The sequence below is a fragment of the Phalaenopsis equestris genome, unplaced genomic scaffold, assembly GCF_001263595.1.
Source record: "Phalaenopsis equestris unplaced genomic scaffold, ASM126359v1 Scaffold000552, whole genome shotgun sequence".
Taxonomy (NCBI): Eukaryota; Viridiplantae; Streptophyta; class Magnoliopsida; order Asparagales; family Orchidaceae; genus Phalaenopsis; species Phalaenopsis equestris.
In genome coordinates this window covers 2,549,950-2,569,640 of record NW_018164992.1, presented here as the reverse complement: position 1 = coordinate 2,569,640, position 19,691 = coordinate 2,549,950, and the positions used below count along the sequence as shown (strand labels likewise).

At 34.4% G+C, this 19,691-nt stretch overlaps 2 protein-coding genes across 2 annotated transcripts; both read right to left on the bottom strand.

Annotated features, from left to right (window-relative positions):
* Positions 1–45: 45 nt before the first annotated feature.
* Positions 46–13,390, bottom strand: LOC110029149 (probable phosphatase PSR2). Its single transcript, XM_020731307.1, has 6 exons — positions 13,200–13,390; positions 6,350–6,468; positions 4,518–4,614; positions 2,214–2,747; positions 819–1,156; positions 46–474 (listed from the first exon to the last, which is right to left on the bottom strand). Exons 1-6 carry the CDS (start codon positions 13,351–13,353, stop codon positions 286–288), a joined length of 1,431 nt encoding a protein of 476 aa, XP_020586966.1. The 5' UTR covers positions 13,354–13,390; the 3' UTR covers positions 46–285.
* LOC110029150 (urease accessory protein F) lies at positions 6,383–13,279 on the bottom strand. Its single transcript, XM_020731308.1, has 5 exons — positions 13,200–13,279; positions 9,475–10,267; positions 8,443–8,593; positions 8,209–8,347; positions 6,383–6,468 (listed from the first exon to the last, which is right to left on the bottom strand). Exons 1-2 carry the CDS (start codon positions 13,200–13,202, stop codon positions 9,566–9,568), a joined length of 705 nt encoding a protein of 234 aa, XP_020586967.1. The 5' UTR covers positions 13,203–13,279; the 3' UTR covers positions 6,383–6,468; positions 8,209–8,347; positions 8,443–8,593; positions 9,475–9,565.
* Positions 13,391–19,691: the final 6,301 nt, after the last annotated feature.

The window sequence follows — 19,691 nt, the reverse complement described above, 5'->3', positions numbered from 1 at the left end:
CACGAAACCATCACGATCACGAAAGTCCAAAAAAAAAAAAAATTAAATAAATAAATACAAAATATTTGATAACCGGAAAACAATAAGACCTGAGAGTTCTTTTTCATTCTTTACCCAAGAAAATTGGAAATTCACAAACTAGCCCCCAGCACCCTTGACCAAACTAAGCCGCCAAATTTCAATTCTACAAACTTAACAGGCAAGTAATAAAAATGAGAACCAAAGTGGAGATCTTTTTAAAAGGGAGAAGGGTAAACCAACCTTCTTCATCATCATCTTCAGAAATCAAGAGAGAGATGAAGCAGCTTCTTCGACCTTTCGACGAAGGTTGAATCGTTGAGCTATGATCGGCCGGACATCGTCGACCCCAACTAAGCTCTCCAAGAATGGGAGCAGAGAGAGAAGTTCGCTATCGGAATGATCGTCAAACCAGCTCTCGATGGGGATGCCGTTGTCTAGCTGGAAGCCAAATGCCTGCAACATTAGAAGTATTATGCATTGAAAGGGAAATTTATATACGACAAATTTTTTATGTATTTACACATCGTAACACTTAAAAGTTTGATATTTACAGTTACAACATCTTGGCATGAAAAGCTGCATGGTCGTGATGGCGGTGTTCAAGATTTTGAGTGATATACATATATATATGAATGTCCACGTGTTCAGATGTGTAAAAATTGGTGGCATGTCTGTACAAATCTAGCACCAACGTAAAATATGGCGGGGTACTCTTAACATGACATGAAAGAAAAAAAGCAAAATTGTAAATAAATAGGAATAGGTGGGTATGTATGTTAAAACAGTTTGCGAAGTACCTGAGGAGAGTTGTCGACGATAATAACTTGCGTTAGATCACGACCTAAAATGGTGAGATCCTTCAAATAATTTCCCTCCACATAAACACAAGATTCACGAAAAACACGGTGGCGAAATAATTTTCTTTTGGGATCAAGCATGTTGAGAAGTTGTTCAGCATATATACTTTGGCTAGCTGTGAATATGATGGTCTCAAATAATGTCGCAACTCGCTCCAAGAAGTTCTTGAGAAAGGGCCGACACCGCACATAAATTGTGTGCTCTTTAAGATTAAAATTCACAGGGAAAGCAAAGTCTGCGTCTTTGCACGGCTCAAGTGTGGAATGCACCAAGGTCTCTGAATAATTAATATTAAAATCAGTAAATTATTAATAAAATTGGAACACATTATTTTTTATTAAAAGAGAAGTGTCAAAAAAAACTCCACTGACTACTTATAGGGAGCCATTTTAAATAATCCCAGAGTCTTAAAAAAATATGAAAACTAAACATCAGTTGCAGGAAATCCCGCCACCAAAAGCAACACTCTACTACTTGCCCGGACTAGTTCTGTCCGGGCCTTCCTTTCTTTTGAGGAGTCGGCAAGTCCTCTTGAGCCACTCATAATTATCATATTACTACGTATTTGCTCTGTGTTTTAGGATTTCAGCTTTTTGTGCTTTTGTTAAGGACAACCACAGGCATCCCTGTCTGTTCCAACTGTATCTCGCTCCAAAGATGATAATTTATCCTTTGCCCCAACACTTCCACATCGTTTCCTTCACGGTTGTCATTTTTCTTCTTTGCTACAGCCACGGGACAGCCTTCCGTAGCTGTTATTGCTACCACCTTCCAAAGACTGCCTCCCTTTCTGCCGCAGCCATTCCAGCCGACCCTACTACCCTTCGTAACTACCTACCTGCTGTCCAGCCCTCCCCGTGTTGTTTCCGACAAACCACAGCTTTTTCAGCTGAGCTACCCTTATCTGCGTGTTGTTATTTTCTATTTCCATGGTTGTAATACCCTAGTTTGTTAAGCAATAATATTGGTTTTTCCCATTGTTGTAGAATTATCTCTGGTATCATAAACCCTAGATTATTTTATTAAAACTTAAATGAATCCTCCCTTAATAAAAAAAGAGGAATTGTTTCAGTTCATATTAAAAGAATTTGGACTAATTCGACACTTTTGAAATGACTCCCACCAAAAAAAACAGGAGACTTACAAATAAACCACCCAATTCCTATGTATTTACATATCTAACACCTAATCATAAATTTTACAGCAGTCCACCCTATGTGCTTTGGCCTGCTGTAAAATTTATGATTAGGTGTTAGATATGTAAATACGTAGGAATTGAGTGGTATGTGTATAAATTTTCAATAATAAATAGTATCAAAAGTTGAGTTTAATACCATCCAAATCTAAAACAAGGGTAGTCGCAGGACAACTCCGTGTTTGCTTTGGTAGGAGCATCGGACGAAATTTTGGCACAACCACAGATAAGTCTGGTAAATCCTTGATGAATAAATACGGATCGAAATCATCGAAATCGTCATCCTCAGGTTCCACGTAAACTTCAGAAATTGTATCTTGACTTTTTTCATCAACACACTCTAATTTGGAATGCTGCATTGCAAGATATATTGCAGAAACTTCAGGAGATAGATCTCCTATACTGCTAAATTCATCCTCACAACCATGATGATAATCAATATGGAGCATATGACCATTTTTTTTATTAAAATCAAAGGTATTGTTGGATGAATTTACGACTAACTCTACATTCTCTTTATCTGCCTCCATCGGCTCAAATTCCATTTTATCTTCGGTGAAAAATTCATATCCTGATTTGTCATAAGAATCTAGATAGCTAGTTCTTAAATCAGTAATGTTGACATCATGATGTTCAGCCTGTTCTTTCTTGGTGAAAGCAGCAACAAAGTCAACTGTGTAGAAGTAAATTTAGAAGAGTAAAAAGTGTAATACTGACACAGAAAACAAAGAATGAAGATACAGACATGCAAGGAAGTTAAAGAAAAACAAAAGCCGGAAGCCAAAAATGCACTTGCCAGACTAAAATACCAAAATAAATATAATTAAAAAAAAATTATACCATTAGAACAGGACAAGCCAATCATAAATAATATAGAATTCAGTAAATGATTAGTTATACATAACTCCTTTTAAATAGTCGATATTAATACTTTATAAATCACACTTGCATCTCCTATAATTAAATAGTAAACATTACATCGTATGTTAATCCAGTCCCTTCTCTAAAATTAAACTAGACTCCTGTTTTGTTAGACATTGCATATGAGGATTGCAATGTGAGCATTTACAGCAGATATAAGTCTTATGAACTCGAATTAAAATATTTACTAATTTATTTATTAAAAAGAACAAATAATCTCATGGAACCGCTTTCTAGGAAGTCGTCAAATGGTGTTTTTGAGACAGCTTTATTGCACAGATCAATGCCACATTTAGAGGCAAAAGATTTTGTTGTTTTCTAAAGAATTTTATAATGAGTGGTTTTTTAAACTAAGGCCATGTTTGACATCACTTTAGGTTTTATGTTTTTGTTTTCAATTTGTTTTGTTTTCTATTTTTAGGAAATGCGTTTGATACTGTTACCATTTATATATATATATATATATGAAACATACATGGTTGTGAATTTTTTATTTTTTAATAAAAGAAATACTTTTAAAAAAATTAAGTAGATTTATTATTAAAGTTTTATAATTATTAAGTTAATTAGTTAAATTATTAATAGAAATTAAATAATTAGAAAATTAATTAAAATTATTAAATTAATTAACTTAATTTTATAATTATTAATTGAAATTATTAATTAATTAAATTTTATAATTATGATTTATGTTTGTTTTCAGTTTTTTATTTTCAAAAATAAAAATTGATACCAAACAGGCGCTAAACTTATTGGAGGGTGGCAGCTGTGAGAGAGCTGTTATATCCTTATTTCTAGAAGAAAATTTCTATAACACACCGTGGCTTCAAAAAATTTTGCTTTCCCACAATAGTTTAAATGGTTACTTTGCGAACAGCTACAGCAATTGGCAAAAGATGCTAAACCATCATTCCATAAAAACTACTGTTCAACTTTCATACACCAAAACTTTTTTTTTCACGATAGAACACTTAAAACTATAGCTGTTTAAAGAAGCCAAAAATAGAATCATTGCCAAAAAAACATTAATCATACATAAACAACACATTCAATCTAACCAGACAACATCTCCAGCTTCATGAGTATTGAGAGAGAATATGGATTGATAGCACATCATATGAAATAACTTTTATATTGTAATTTCATAAACAAGGATATAATACGAAGAAACAAATGCAAGGGTGGAAAATATATAGCAAAATTGCCAATGGAAAATGAACGATAAAATGAGATATTGTAATTACTTGAAGCATTGAGAGAGAACTTAGTATGAAGCATAAACCATATAGACATAAATATGGTTGATAAAACATGATATGAAATTATTTGTATATTATAATTTCATAAATGGAATATAATACGAAGAAACATTTGTGTGAGTGGAAAATACTTAACAAATGTGGAACATTGCCAATGAAAAATGCACAATTAAATGAGATATACAAGAATTGAGGGAAACTAGTGATGCACAAACCCCGAAAAAAAGTTACAAAATTTCTTAAGCAATAAAGCTTTGGGATACCTTTGCTGGTGACACTTGCACAAGCAGCTTTAGAATGAAAAAATGAAGGAGAAAATATCGTGTCCGGAATCTCCTGTGAAATTCTCTCACCATGGCTCTGAAATAGTAATAATTACAAATAAATAGCTAGATAGAGGAAAAAAGAAAGCGATGCAATAAATTTGTGCAGGTAGATTAAATTCTACAAATGAAACAGTCAAAGTAGGACAGAATGACAGCTGATGAGCAGTAAGATAATTATCATATTTATAATATATATATAATTACTGATATTTTTTCCATCACCCAGCAAGTCACCTTACACTTTAACTTATGCTTTGGATTAAAAATTATTATACACAGAACAGCAAGAGTATTTGAAAATCTTCTCATTTTGAAGTTAAAGGCTTCAAGTACATGCAGTAATAAAAAAAAAAACTGTAATCATTACTCTTCAATAGCATAAATGTGACCAAAATAAATGCTGTTGTCATTTAAAATGAATAATGTTGCCTTGTAACAATGTACTACATTTCTTCCACGAAGAAATATTTAACTTCTTCATGCTACTAGTCCGACAACGAAAGCAACTATAACCAGTCTTACCTAACTAAAAGAGCAATTACATAAAACAAATGGTCTATTTAAGAATAATCTTCGCATGAATTTAAATAAAAAGGCTTCATACAATAGTTAAAAATAAAGGGGAACAGATTCACTCAAAGAAACGCATAACTTCTATGATTAGGATAAGATTATAGGTAGAACTTTACAAGGCGAAGTAAAAATCAACGGGAAAACCGAGAAAAAATTAAATCAAATTCTGATATTTAGCATCCAATACAAAATAATTACCAAGCAATAAAGTTTCAAAACTTAATTTTGCAATCAAATTTAAGGAATGAAATAAAAATGATTATGAATTGGGACTCAAGTCATAACACATGATATTTCATGGGACATCCGCGAAAGAATTCTAGTAAAGGTTTTATTACATATCAAAAGTGTAATGAAGTTTCAATCAAAACATGTGAGTTTCCAAGTCAATTATCAAATTTAACAATAATTTCTGTGAAACTCGACTTTCTGATAAATCCTACAGAATAAGAAGAACAACAAGCCTTTATCCCACTATGTTGGGTCGACTACATGAATCCTATTTCTAAATTGTGTCCTATTGTGTCATAATTTCATTTAATTTTAATAAATTAAGATCATTTTTTATACAACAATCCCCAGAATTTTTAGGTATACCTCTACCATTCTTAACATAAGTTAAATCAAAAACATCCACTCTCCTAACCGGATCATCAGATGGTCGGCAGTTGATGTGACCGAACCATCAAAGATAATTCTTCAAAACAATCAATTTTTTAAGGTAAAAAAAAAAAAAGACTTGTGGTTTCAGCCAAAACTTCTTTGAAACAATCAAAACTTAAAGCTTTGATTAAAAAAATAAAACACAAACATTACCAAAACGAAGGAGCCAAATCATGCTTAAAATGCAAGAATAAGGGTCTGTTTGGGGCAACTGTAGCTTATTGAATAATCTGTTGATAAGCTGATTAAAAATAATCTGCTGATAAACTAGGTGCGGTGACTATTACAAATTTTTATTTTTTTGGAAAAGTCAGACCATTGTCAATAAGCTCCCACCGCACCTAGATAGGTGCGGTGTGAAAACACTGTTTTCTGCGTTTTGAAAACGCATAAGCTGTCAAAACGCAATTTACCCAAACAGACCAGGTGCGTTTTCAAAACGCCACCGCACCAAATAAGCTGCCCCAAACGGGCCCTAAGCCGCATGGTTGTTCATGATCATGACTATAAAGAAATAAAGAGAAATTGGTCACCATAAGATCCACTGAAGCTTCGTAAGCCATGGAAATACCATCAGCCTCATCCTCTAAGATTTCACACGCAGCACTCAAATCCCTCCCAAATTCAGGATCACTCCTTAAATGAATTGCAGCTGTAAGAATACAGGATTGGAACGTCAATAAAATGTATTCAAGTGTTTGCAAAATCACCGTACCCTGACATTAATTATAAGCCACAATCTGTGACAATTTCCATATCAAACAGGATCTTAAAAAAATTGACATGATTATATAATACCAGAAAGTTTGAGCAAATTTGAAAATCAAATCTGAAAGATGTAGAAAATGTTGGTCAATTAAAAAAAACAAAAAAATAAATAACTTAAATAGTAGCAGAGGTACAAAACTATTGGCAGTGGCAGTATTGCTCTCTTGTAGTGATAGTAAGAAACGTAAAAATGAGTATTAACCGCATAAATATTTCAATAAGGTTTAGTTCAATCAAAACCAGTCCAAGCTGATAATGTTGGACAAGTTTAAGCCAGTGCTATACCCACATCACAATAGGTTGTTCTGAAACTGGATGAAATGATAATCATTTCTTCACAACAGGTTTATGTTAATCAATTCTTGGGCATATATAGAGAGTATACTTGAGGAATAATATTGAAAAGGTAGGTATAAGTCCAAGTAATCCAAACTTCGTATTCAATGGGTGGCATGGAAAAGATTTAGGTTGTCCAAAATTTATTAAATGAATAAAACCCTATGATAAGTCAGGCCATTTTGCCAAACAATAAATTTGCCACTTCAGAGACTAAAAGGCATAGAGTATACATATGTTTTCACTCTGAGAAAAAAAACAAAAATGATAGCATTCAAAGCAGATAGATCTTTTAAAGTTGAGGATCATACCAATAAGAAAAAAAGGAGGTTATTGCTTCAATTCGAGCACATGTTTAAAAAATTGTTTCTTAATTTAATCAGTTTATTAAATTTAGATGCAACACGCCAAATTTAATTAGCGTATCTGTACAACCTTTGAGCAAGCTATTACTTCTTAACTCGCATTACATGTATAAACTTTTTTTTCAAATTTATCATCAAAATCTATCTTAAGAAATTGAATCTTTTAATATTTGAAATATTTTAATAGATCTTAAATAAAGCCAAGACTTAAAACACAATTAAACACAGAAATACATACGAGTGCCAAAACTAAAGCAAATCTTGAAGGTTCGAATCAAAAAATTAAAGCTAAGAGTGAGAACCTGACTTTACAGCAAATCCCTGAGGCTAAGTATAGCTCACCCTGATCAAAAAGCTTTGGAAGCTCAATTTATCTTGTTAGTAAGACAAGGAGCAACTAATATGAAAAGACTCTACACTCCACTCCATTAAAATTACTTTAGAAATATGTATGAAAGTGATGGCTTTAACAACAAAATAAAGGAACATCATATATAGCTCTATAACAGAGGAACTAATACAGAAGAAATACTCCTCCACTTTACTAGAGGGATAAATGGACCGTTTGGCATCACTTTTGTTTTATTTTTATTTTTTGTTTTTACTTCTATTTTTAAAAGCATGTTTAATTACCATAATTTTTACATGTTTTTTTTAATTTTTAAAAGCAAATAACCTTGTATTTAAAAACACTCAAAACACCTAAAAGATGTATAGAGTGTTTTAAAAATAACAACCACAAAAAAATATCTTTTAATTTAAATCAAAACGTAACAAAACAAAATAAAAACCAAAATAGAAAACCAAAAACAAAGTGATCCCAAGCAAAGCTTAAATGTGTGTAGACCAATGTTAATGTAGTTTTGCATGCACAACAAAGCTAGCAATACAACAGTAAACACATAAGAGTGGGGAGAACTAACCAAGCTTATTTTTCTTTTTTGATGAAATGAGATCACTGACTTTTCTTTGAGAAATCATAGTTACTTTCCGAGGCTTTGTGCAGAACCTAGCACTACAACGCCCCCCCGAACCATCTCCTCCGAGCATTCTCTTCCTCTTCTGCATTATTTAATAAAAAGGTTACACAAACCTCATAAAAAATAACACTGCAAGACTATAGACCAGTTTTTTTTTTTTAATCTAATCAAAAACACCTAATTCACTCAGGGTCTGTTTGGGGCAGGTGCGGCTGTGAAGCTGCTGCAGAATAAGAGTTGTTGCTCAAACAGTTGCAGTGGCTATTACACTTTTTTTTCCTTTTTTTTTTTTTTTTTTTTTAATTTCGACCGCAGGTAGCCAGATCTGCTGACAAAACACTGCTTTCAGTTACAACTTCTTGAAAAAAACAAGCAAAATGTTGTTTTACCAAACAACAAAAAAAAACTGCGATTCAATCTCCCTAAATGGACCCTCAGACTAACACCACAAATATCATTGTTTAGAGTGAACATCAGCTCTAAGTTTATCTACTAGTATAGGTTGAAGCAAGTTTATTGACTAGTATAGGCTACAGGTTGAAACAATATAATATTTCTAAAAATAACACGACAAAGATAAGTGCTCATATGGTGAGATAATATATCACTAAAAGGGACAGTTTCCTTCGCATTTAAAAGTTGATTCGTCCATGATAATGAATACTAGGTAATAAACCATAAACCTAATCAAATACTACTTTCAATTACTATAAAGAATTCAATGAAAAACAAGAGCATCTAATTAAGTAAAATAAACAACAAAATAATTGGATTTACGTTACAAGTTATGGTCATTCATTTATGCTTTCATTATGTAAAAAAACATAAAGCTTGAAGGAACAATTTGTACTTAGGAAATCTACTCCAAAGTCCTAGTTTCGCCACCTTATGATCCCAACCAAAGCAGCTCCAGCGCACTAAAGAAAGCCTAAATGCATAATCCTACTATATTACAAATAATAACAAACTTTTTATCGGCCATGTCACTCGATAAATAGATTAAAAAAGCATGAGCTCAACATACAAGGGGCTTGCACAGAAACAACAAAAATATTGAGAATGTAAAATGGGTGAAACTAAATGAATTAAAAGGAAACAGGTTGAAATCAGAATGTTAATTTTCACCGCAATAAGCAAAGTCAATGTTAACCAACAATGACTTCAAAGGAGCACAAAATTAATGATGAATGCTAAAAAAAACAAACTTACAAAATACAAACAGTCAATTCTCTATTTAACAATATTGAGCAAAGTCAAGCAATCTCAAAAGCAAACAGGAAAACATCCCCCAAAATTCTTTTTAAGAGCAGAACAGCCTTGAAAACAAGTAGGCGTGACATCCCTGGATGGCATCGAGTAAAGGAGAGGTTTGGCACGCATCCTCAATCGGGCGGTCCATCCATCTCTTCAAAATCAGCTCAGCATTGCTACCCATTTTATGCTGCAGAACAGCTGCCCCTATTGGTCCAATGAGATTTAGTCTTGTAGCAGCTGAAAGAACATCCCTCATTGTCAAGTGCATATAAGCCCGTTGAGAGAACTCACTTCCAAATCCAAGCAAACCACATACAAGCCCAAAAACTGTTGCATGGTGGAAGGAAGCAGCCCCAGCGGCCATGGCTGTCCCTCTGATCTTCTTCAGAGATGGAAACTCATGAAAAACAGAAGCAGCAACTCTTAAAAGCGCCGATCCTTGTGACGATGAGGCCTTTCGGCTTACTTCATTGGTTAGGGTGGCTTCAAGGAGTCTATCAAGCTTCAACCATGTTTCATAATCTGGGGATTTAGTTGCCACGCACACAAATGGAAGGAGGAGGCTACCAGTGTTGTCCAAGACACTGAGTGTATAGGTCTGAAGATCTTCAGGGCCCATCACAAAGCAACATTGGATGGCAGCCTCAAGGCCAAAAGAATGAGCAAACCCACCAGTGGGAAGGAAAGAGTCCAGTAGCTGCCATTGGCTCCAATGGGGATTGTTGATTATTGACTCTGATTCCATATCCTACAACACAACCATGATGGGCATATCAGGCTAGAGAAATATAATATGTGACTTGATTTGTCATGTGGCTTGTTTAATTTTTTTAAGAAAATAAAAGATGAGTAGAGAACGAATGGCAGTGCAAACTACCAAAGCTAACTTTTGGAGAATTGCTAATGTCTAGGGTAAATAATCGCCTCCAACTTTCCATCAAAATCAAACACGAAGGACACAGGCTCAGAAATATAAACCTGTGCACCTAAACAACAGAAATGCATTTCCCTTCTCTCAAATGCATACAAATGCACATATTTACAAGTCAAAAAAGTATATACTTTGGGGATCCGAAGCTTTCTGAAATTTCTCTATTCATTTTCCACAATTAAATTTATTTACAAGCCACATCGGAAATCAAGTCATATATTATATAACATTATATGCCGCTCATGTATGACAAAAACAAAAAGCCAAGCCTGATTGAATACGCTCAAAATTTTCAACTTGCAAAAAACAATCACTTTAATAAGGTCCCATTTGCTATATGAACTTGAACATTATGTCCTCAAACTCATGAAGAATCCATTACAGTCTTTCAAAAGAAATCAAATGAAATGCGTTATGACCCCACGTCCTGCCCCCAAACCTGCCCGTAATAGTTATAACTTGGTGAGGACGACAATGAAACAAATACAAGAAATACCTCAAGCATTGGCGTGCACCAAAGGCATGATCAAATATTCCAAAGTTAATGTTAATGACGCAACTGTCAGTAAGAATTTGAAAAAAAATTCCATGCTTAGAAAAGGAAGATAAAATTAGAAGATCTATGTACAATTTATATTAAAATGGAAATTAAAAAAATTTTCAATAAAGAATGAATGAAATAATGCAGTATGAACAGCTAGGAGAAAGCTTTGTTTGGAGCCACATTTATCCTGATTCGCATTCGAAAGCTAATTTTAGTGTGTCTAAAATGTTCCTGTAAAATTGCTACCTTGATATGCATGTCCTCTGTAAATTCATGAGCAAAGTAAACAATCTTACGGAAAATCTTGTCCATCTCTGCATAAGAAATTTGTTTTATTCCTATAACATAAAAATAGCACAGCAGCAACACAGCCTTACAAATCAAAGCACAGGCAAGAGTGTCTTACTTTTTTCCAACAATATACAAATAGTGTGAGTTAAAATACGCCTTGTAGATGCTGAGCAAATAAATTGTGTACAAAGGACTAATATAAAATGAACATTAAGGAAACGGTTCAGGGTTCAGCAAATCAAACACCTCCCATAAAAATGACCTTATTGTCCATTAGAAAAGTATAGATATTCAAAATGCATGAAATGATTGTTAGAATTCGTGAGCAAAAACCAAACAACTTTATGCTCATTTTGAAAAAAACGATGCTCCGCCAACTCATCAAGTCACAGATAGATTCCACATGGTTGTGCAAACTTTAAAAGGGTGAGCAGATGTAATGTTACAACCGAAACATAAAAGACCTTAACTTTGGATTACAAATAGATAAAATGCAAAAAATAAATGCTATGTGCAATTATTATATACTATAAAAATAATGAAAATTAATGCCAGCTTTATATTTTCTTCTGAAATTTGTTTATTCGAGAAGAGGAAGAAAATAATAGAAAAATGAGAGCCAAAAGCAGGACGATGTGGGAAGTGTTCAAATAAAGGGCATGCGGTGGAAGAATAATAGTGCACATAAGAGATATGATAACTATCTAAAGAAGTAGGATAAAAGTGATGAGTTTGAATCTAGAGCTTTGTCCCCGAAAATAGAAATTGCAGTGCAAGCATATTTATAACAAAATTAGGAGGAAACATGATTTATTCATCTTTTTCTTTGGAAAAAAAAAGGGTGGAGCCAATTTTAGCTTGCAAGGAAAATGGTTGTAGTGGTCACCCCTCAAATTCAATTTTTTTTACTTATATGGGAGGGCAATTTGGTCGTTTACCCCTTGCCCTAGCCCCTCCCATGTTGGGCCTAGAGGGACAAAATGCCCTCCTTAAAAAAAGAGGATGGTTGCGCCCATGTTGATATGAGCATCATTCATAGAGTGACTTAACTCAAAAGGAACACTCCGATATTTTCCAATAACTACATCGCATGCAGGAATTTATAAAAGTCACAGAGAATCACAGGCTAGGTTTACTCGTGGAGAACTTAGGAATCCTGAAAATTCAGATTCAGTAAATCTTGAGCTGACCACTACTAAATTCCTAAATAGTTTATCAAACGACCATTTGGCAAAATTTGCCAATTTTCACAAAAATCTAAAATATGCTGCTGAACCACCATTTCCGAAAACTTCATGGTAAAACCTTCCTCGTTACTTTGCAACAGGTCAAGTTAATTCAACACAAGTCATGCTTGCTGGTTTCATCCCTAAAGCACGCATCCAGATACTCAGCCATAGAATAATTACTGTTCAGACAATAAAAAATACCGGTCATAGAAACGACTAACCAAGTATCAGTCTAATCGGGAAATCACTCTTTCCAAACAATTTCTGAAGTTCCGGGGGCGCCGAGTTCCCAACCAGCCATAAGGGCACCTATCCATATTCCACCATTTAAACCAATATGGATCTAAGAATTTAAAATCACCTTAAAAATCTTTTGTGCGTAATCCATATACCACCAAATGATACCACAAACTCTTCATGCTTCACCACAGAAAGAAAAATCTAACTTCAAACAAAAGAAATGATTACCTTCTACAATAAACACATCACACTGCTGCTTACATCATAAATCAACATGAAATCTGATGTATCAGGTAATCATCCATGTAATACTTAAAGAATCAAAACGACATTCATTCCAAGCTGAAAAACACTTTAAAATAACAATAAGAGCAGTGAAAATAGATCAAAAAAGTATAACACCAAAAACGGAAAAATAAAAGCTACTCAATAGTGGAACACTCACCATAAACTAATCCAGAAAGAAAGCAATCCGTGACTAAATCACCATAAATCACCCGACCGTGACTAACGCCAACAGATTCAAGCTGAATCCGTAGCAACGATTCCAGGGCTCTGAGGAGCTTCAGATTTCGGAGTGAGGGAGAGAGAAGAAGCATAAAGAGAAAAAGGGTTATAAAATAATTAATTACACCAAACGGATTTATAGTCTCCTACGATTCGATTTGAATTGCATGGAAACGTCCGGATGCGCGGAGATGGCAACAGCTCGAGCTTTCAAATTCGTGCATTGTACAATCAAGAATTGCGAAAGAATGCATCTTTTTAGCGCGAATCTCGAGGTCGAGGCGTCGATGGACGGGAGGCTCTGGCGAGAATTGGTGTTTTTTAATAAAAAAATGGGTTAATATAAATAAAATGTTTGAATTGGCGAGTTACAGATTTGCCCCCGAAAAGTTTGAATTTTGAAGGGAGGGAGTAGAGATGACTCGTGTGGTTGCATCGAATTTGTGTCAGATGCAAATTTAGGAACTGTTGATAGATTTGCCCTAATTTTAAAATTTAATATTTCTTAATTTAGTGATGTCAAATTAGTATACTTTTCAAATAAATTATTATTTATATATGATTAATTTTTAATTACTGTAACTTTATGAGATTCAATCAGATCATGACTTTATATTATTGAAAAACTAAAGTTACCTACTTATCATCTTATATTTATATGCTTACATATTTACATCTAAAAATACTTCTGACATCTATACTACTCAAATCTCTCGTATCAGATTAAAATTATCACCAATTTAATATTTATTGTTTACTTGCATGTTTAGTGATTATTATTTATTACTCGAGATGACTGCATTTAAGAACCATATAGATCAAAATTCTCACTTATTATGTAAATTACCAAACACACTGTTTGTTTGTATATATAAATCTCGATGTTCAACGCGAGTAAATGTATTAGGATACATGTATGCATTTGAATTAATCAAGTTCCATAGTTAATCGACTGTTGGGTTGCAATCCCCAGTATTGATGGTTGGGCCAGTTGTGCATGCACGATCCCAAAAGTACTTTGAAGGGACCATAAGATGTTATAATGGGCTAAAATCAACGCCAATAAGATGAGCCTTCTGCCACAAATTTAGGTCACCTCCTACTTGATTCCAACTATGTTGTTAAAGTCGCACCGAGTGCTGATTGTTCCTTTAGCCCCTCACCAATCTCTCACCAAGTTAATGATTAGGCACACAATGGAAATTTTCTCGAGTTCAACCCACAATGTTCAAGAACTTGCTGGTATTATTATTTAATTGTCATCTAACATCATACCCTTCTCATGATATCAATGTATACTACCTTTAGTCCTGAAGTTGTTGTTGACATCCAATATTACGTGACATTATATTTGTTGATGTTACCATGGTTGGGTTTATTTATAAGGGAATACCTTTTTGTAAATAAATAATTCATCACTAATTACAACAAGTGCACACTTAACAGTGATGGGAATGACGAGATTGTTTACTTGAACACCATCCATGACTCGCATCAAGTTAAATTGGCATCATTGAAGAAATGAGATACCACTTACAATATTCGGATCATTCTATAAGCAACGACGAATATGAGAGGTGACAAGTCATGTGGTAGAAGTTGTAATATATGGGTTGTATCGTCAGTTGAAAATTAAATGTAGTGTGAAACAAATGAAATGAAAAAAGTAATGTATTGTATTTTGATTATTTTGAAGTTATGTGGTTCGATATGAAATGAAAAAAGGGCTTTTGTTGAATCCTTATTTGTCTCTGAATCTCACCTAAATAATAGAGTACTAAAGAAGATAGAAAGAGAGATACATGAAGGAAATTACACATTAATGAACAATAATTTAAACTATTGATTGGTCTTGAGGCATTAAATGATCCCCCATTTATAGAGAAACGTGGAAGAATATATGAAATTATATGTCAATGCTTTCTTTGTTTGGGTCTTTATAATATATTTTATGAGTTCTACATGTATAGGCCTTCGGTTCGGCTACCATATTGCTTGAACAACCGAGATCTATTGGTGATGGTTCAATGAGACTCTTTCATGCGACTGTACTCGATCGGGGCTGTCAGTCGGCCCTCGATGAACTTCGGGTCAGTGTAACTTGATTTAATCTACCAAACTTTGTCGATCAGTTATTATTATCAAGTTGCCAAATATTTATCATTGGATAAGGAACTTATGCTGACATAGAAGGTTAAGGTTATCAGGCAGAGAGTGAATCACTGCAATCTAAACTCCTTTACGAGAGGATCCTTCGGGATGCTTTATGTGAATGTATTATGATGTCAGAGTAAATTACATTATAAATACAAATATTATTGTTGAAATGTAATATGATTACAAAGAAAGACTATTAGCAAAAAAAATAACAACACAAATATAAAAGACACCTAGAACGAGGTTGAATAATGATCGACTGTGAGTGGGGTAGTGGGGTTGGGGTTTGTTGGTGTAGGAGAAAGGTTGGAACGTAGATGTATGAGCTGGTAGATGAAAAGAAGTGGATGACAGCAATAAGGTTATGGGGAAAGATGACAACAGTGGAAGGATCAAGAGCTTGGTGGTTGTAAGTATGAGGAGAGACGTAGCTGGAAGGTGGCAACAAGCTTGACGTGTAGGAAAGCAACGACAAATGCTTAGCAATGGTGTGGAGAGAGGGACTACAAAGAAGAAACTGCATAAAACAACCTGGAAGGATTATCTATTAGTTGTAGTGAGGAGGGAGGATGGCAAGGAGGTTGAAGTTGGGTGACAAGGGGTTGTTAAGTGGTGGGGAAATATGATAAGAAGGTGTGGGGGCTGTAGGAATTATTAAGGAAGGTGGAGCCCGATCCTCGACTTCGTTTGGGAAAGTCTTGCATTTATATAATGCATTTATTATATTTAAATACATATATCTTCTTTGCTTCACAAATTAAGGAAAGTAGCCTTACCTTTATTAATTCCTTTTCCCGAAATTAATCTCCCGTCATTGCTTCTGCATTTGCAAATCAGATATCTTAGCTTCGTTATGGGCTGAAGAAAGGAAAATAGGTATTAACACTTCTAGCATACAGCTGGTAGTGAAAAAGCTTTGTTAATCACCTTGTTACTTTTTTGGCTTACAGGTGAGGAAGAAAGAAAATTGCAAGTTTGTTATTTCTCGTTTCTTCTTCTTCTTCTCGTGTCGCTATCAGTTAGAGAGGGAGAGAGGGAAGGTGAGGAGAGAGAAAGAGTTAGAGTCAAGTCACAGTTTTCTTATAATCCTCAAGGCGATCGACAGGTGTAATCCTCAAAGTAATAAAAACCTCTGCAGCTCCGTGGACGCAGACAATTTGTCAAACCACATAAATTTGTATGTCTGTTGTTTCTGTGTGAATTTCTAGTTCCAATTTCTCGCTTTAATGTCGTCTTTTTTCACAACAATTGTTATCAAAGCCAAGATTTGGGTTTGAGGGAAAGCGATGGTTAGAGGTGAAGCAATGGCATCAGGGATCAATAAATTTGATGACACAGATTTTGGTTACTAAAGGATGCATAAAGAGGACTGCCTCTGTGGGAAGAAACTTCATATTCTGTTCCTGGGAAAGCGACTGGAGAATATGGATGAAGTTGATTGGAATTTGCTGAATCGACAGGTTATGGGGGTTGTTCGATTAACCCTGTCGAGATCCGTTGCCCACAACATCGTCAATGAAACGATTATTGCATATCTCATGACAGTTTTATCAGGTATGTATGAAAAGTAATTGACGAATAACAATGTGTGTTTACCGCTCAGCATCTGAATAATTTCAATATCATCAACTTAAAGATATTCAATTGATGAAAAAGTTATTCAACTTAAAGATAGCAGAACGTGTGTTTACCGCTCAACATCTGAATAATTTCAATATCATCATAAATCAATAGTAGTTTGTTGAAATTAATTTTGACAATGAGATATGTGCACTGATAACGTTGGTTTCATTGCTAAATAATTGGGAAACCATGAGAATGATAGTTAGCAATTTTGCATGTAAATCTAAGCTGAAATATGATGATATTCGTGATTTGATATTGGTTGAGGAGGTGCGCAGAAAAGATTATTGCGAGACCTCAAATTTGAGTTCAACACTTAATGTTGATTGTAGATGGAGATCACGGGACAAGAACTTAAATATAGAATGATCAAAATAAAAGTACAGAGGTAAGAGGAAGCAAAAGCCTCATCGGCAAGCAACTTGTTGAAATTATAACAAAACTAACCACATAAAGAAAAACTGCATAAATCCTAAGATGAAGGACCATGATAGCGAAAATGTGGTAACAGAAGAAACACAGGATGCATTATTGCTGACAGTTCACAGTTCTATTGATGACTGGATTCAGGGACTCCTTTTCATAAAACTTTCTGTCAGGAATTGATGCAGAATTATGTTGTAGCTGACTATGAGAAAATTTATCTGGCATATGGAGAAGCTCTGAACGTTGTAGGAATTCTGGACATTAGCATTAAACTTTCTAATAAAAATAAGCGAACTCTATAAAATGTCAGACACATTCCTGAGATTACAGATGGGAAACTCGATGAGTGTGGACATACAAAAGTGTTTTCAGATAGCACCTAAAAGGTTACTAAAGGAGCACTGACACTGTCTCAGAATACGAAAACTTGTACGTTGTATATGACTATTGGTTTGATTAATAGTGTTGATACTTGATACGCCTAAAAATGTACATTTTTCATGTTTCATTTTATAATGATATTGCACTTTAAAGATGTGTTTTCTTGTGTTTTTGGTTGTAGGTACATTAAATTGAAGTGGTTGTAGGTTTTTGGTTGTAGGTACATTAAATTGAAGAATTTGGAGTTATTGGAGCAAAAGGAACAAAAATGGACCAAAACGGAGCAAACCGAAGCAAATCAAGTCGAACCGGGGCACACAGGAGCCAAGAAGACCTAAACCGGACACTTAAGTGCATGTACCCGGCGCTTAAGCGCCCAAAATGGCGTTTAGGCGCCACCAGACAGAGATGGGGGTGCTTAGGCGCCGGTGACGGTTTTCAACATATCTTCTAGAATATTGTCAGATTTGGACGATTTTTGAAGCGGTGCATCATGCATCTCTTAGGGAATTTGTTGGAAATGAGAAAAGGGAATTTCTAGAAGAATTTGCAGTGGTTATATGGAGTTTTGAAGAGGTACTTCAGGCACCATTTGGAAGATTCATTGAATCTGGACAATTTTGAATAGACACTTAAGCATCTCTTGAGAAATTATAAAAAAAGGCTTAGAAGTGTTTTTAAAACAACTCTTAGACTCTTGAATTAATTGAAAGAGGAGAAGAAGACTTGGAGAAGAAGACTTGGAGAAGAAGAGAAGAAGGCTTAAACATGAGCCCCAAGCCAGGCGGCAAGGTGAGAGAGAAAGAGAGAGAGTGAGAGATTTCTTCTTTTCTTTTCATTTTGTTATTGGAGAGGATTCTAAGGAGATTACTTTTGTTATACAAGGAGAGTTTGATTTCTGTCAGAGATAAGTATTTTCATTGTATTTTGATTTGAATTTAGTGCTTTGTTTGTATGTTTACAAAGTCTCGTTCAATGAAAAGTTCTTGTTGTTTCTCCATGTGTAGTGAGCAGTTTTCTTTACTCTTCCCTCTTGTAATGAATTAGTATGCATGTGTGGGATATATAATCGAGTAAAGTGAGAATATATTGTGATGATTTTACTTTATTATTCATTTACATGTAAACTTGATCAACTTGCATGTTAAAATCTGTGTTGACCTCACTTTTGGTTGAGGTCTAGAAATTTCTTTAGTAGTCTAGGTCTAGCCATAGGACTTTCCTATTGACTAGTCTTAGAAAACTAGAAAAGGTACCCTCACCATTAGAAATTCAAAACTCTTCTCTTTACTCAACTTGAAATTCCACATATTGACCTTAACCTCTAGCATTTAGTAGGTAAGATCATTATGGGGGAAGTTCAAGAAGAGTTCCTATAGGGCTATTTGGCCTTAGGATTGACCCTGAGTGTTGACTTGGAACTAGGGTACACCATATCTTCACAATACATTGGTTTATGACTCATTTAGAATGGATATTTATCAAATTCTACTTGAAATGCCTAACTTGGGTCTTTTACCCCTAGACACCTCCAAATTACTTAATGGCCCATGAGACCCAAATTTGGCTAAAATTCCTAAATTCTGCCAAAATACCTAAAGTTGATCAAAACACATTTCAAACCCCTTAAATACATCCAAATTTTCCAAAATTGACAAAAATTTCCAAAAACGGCCAAATTACAAAAATACCCCTCCATGATCCAAAAATCCAAAAATTCCAAAAATTTCTAAAAAATCCCAATAAATCCAAAATATTCCCAATTTCATTTTGTCCAACTACACCATGGTCAAATTTGGTCAATTTGACCATCTTTGACAAAATCCTCAAATTAGCCCCAATA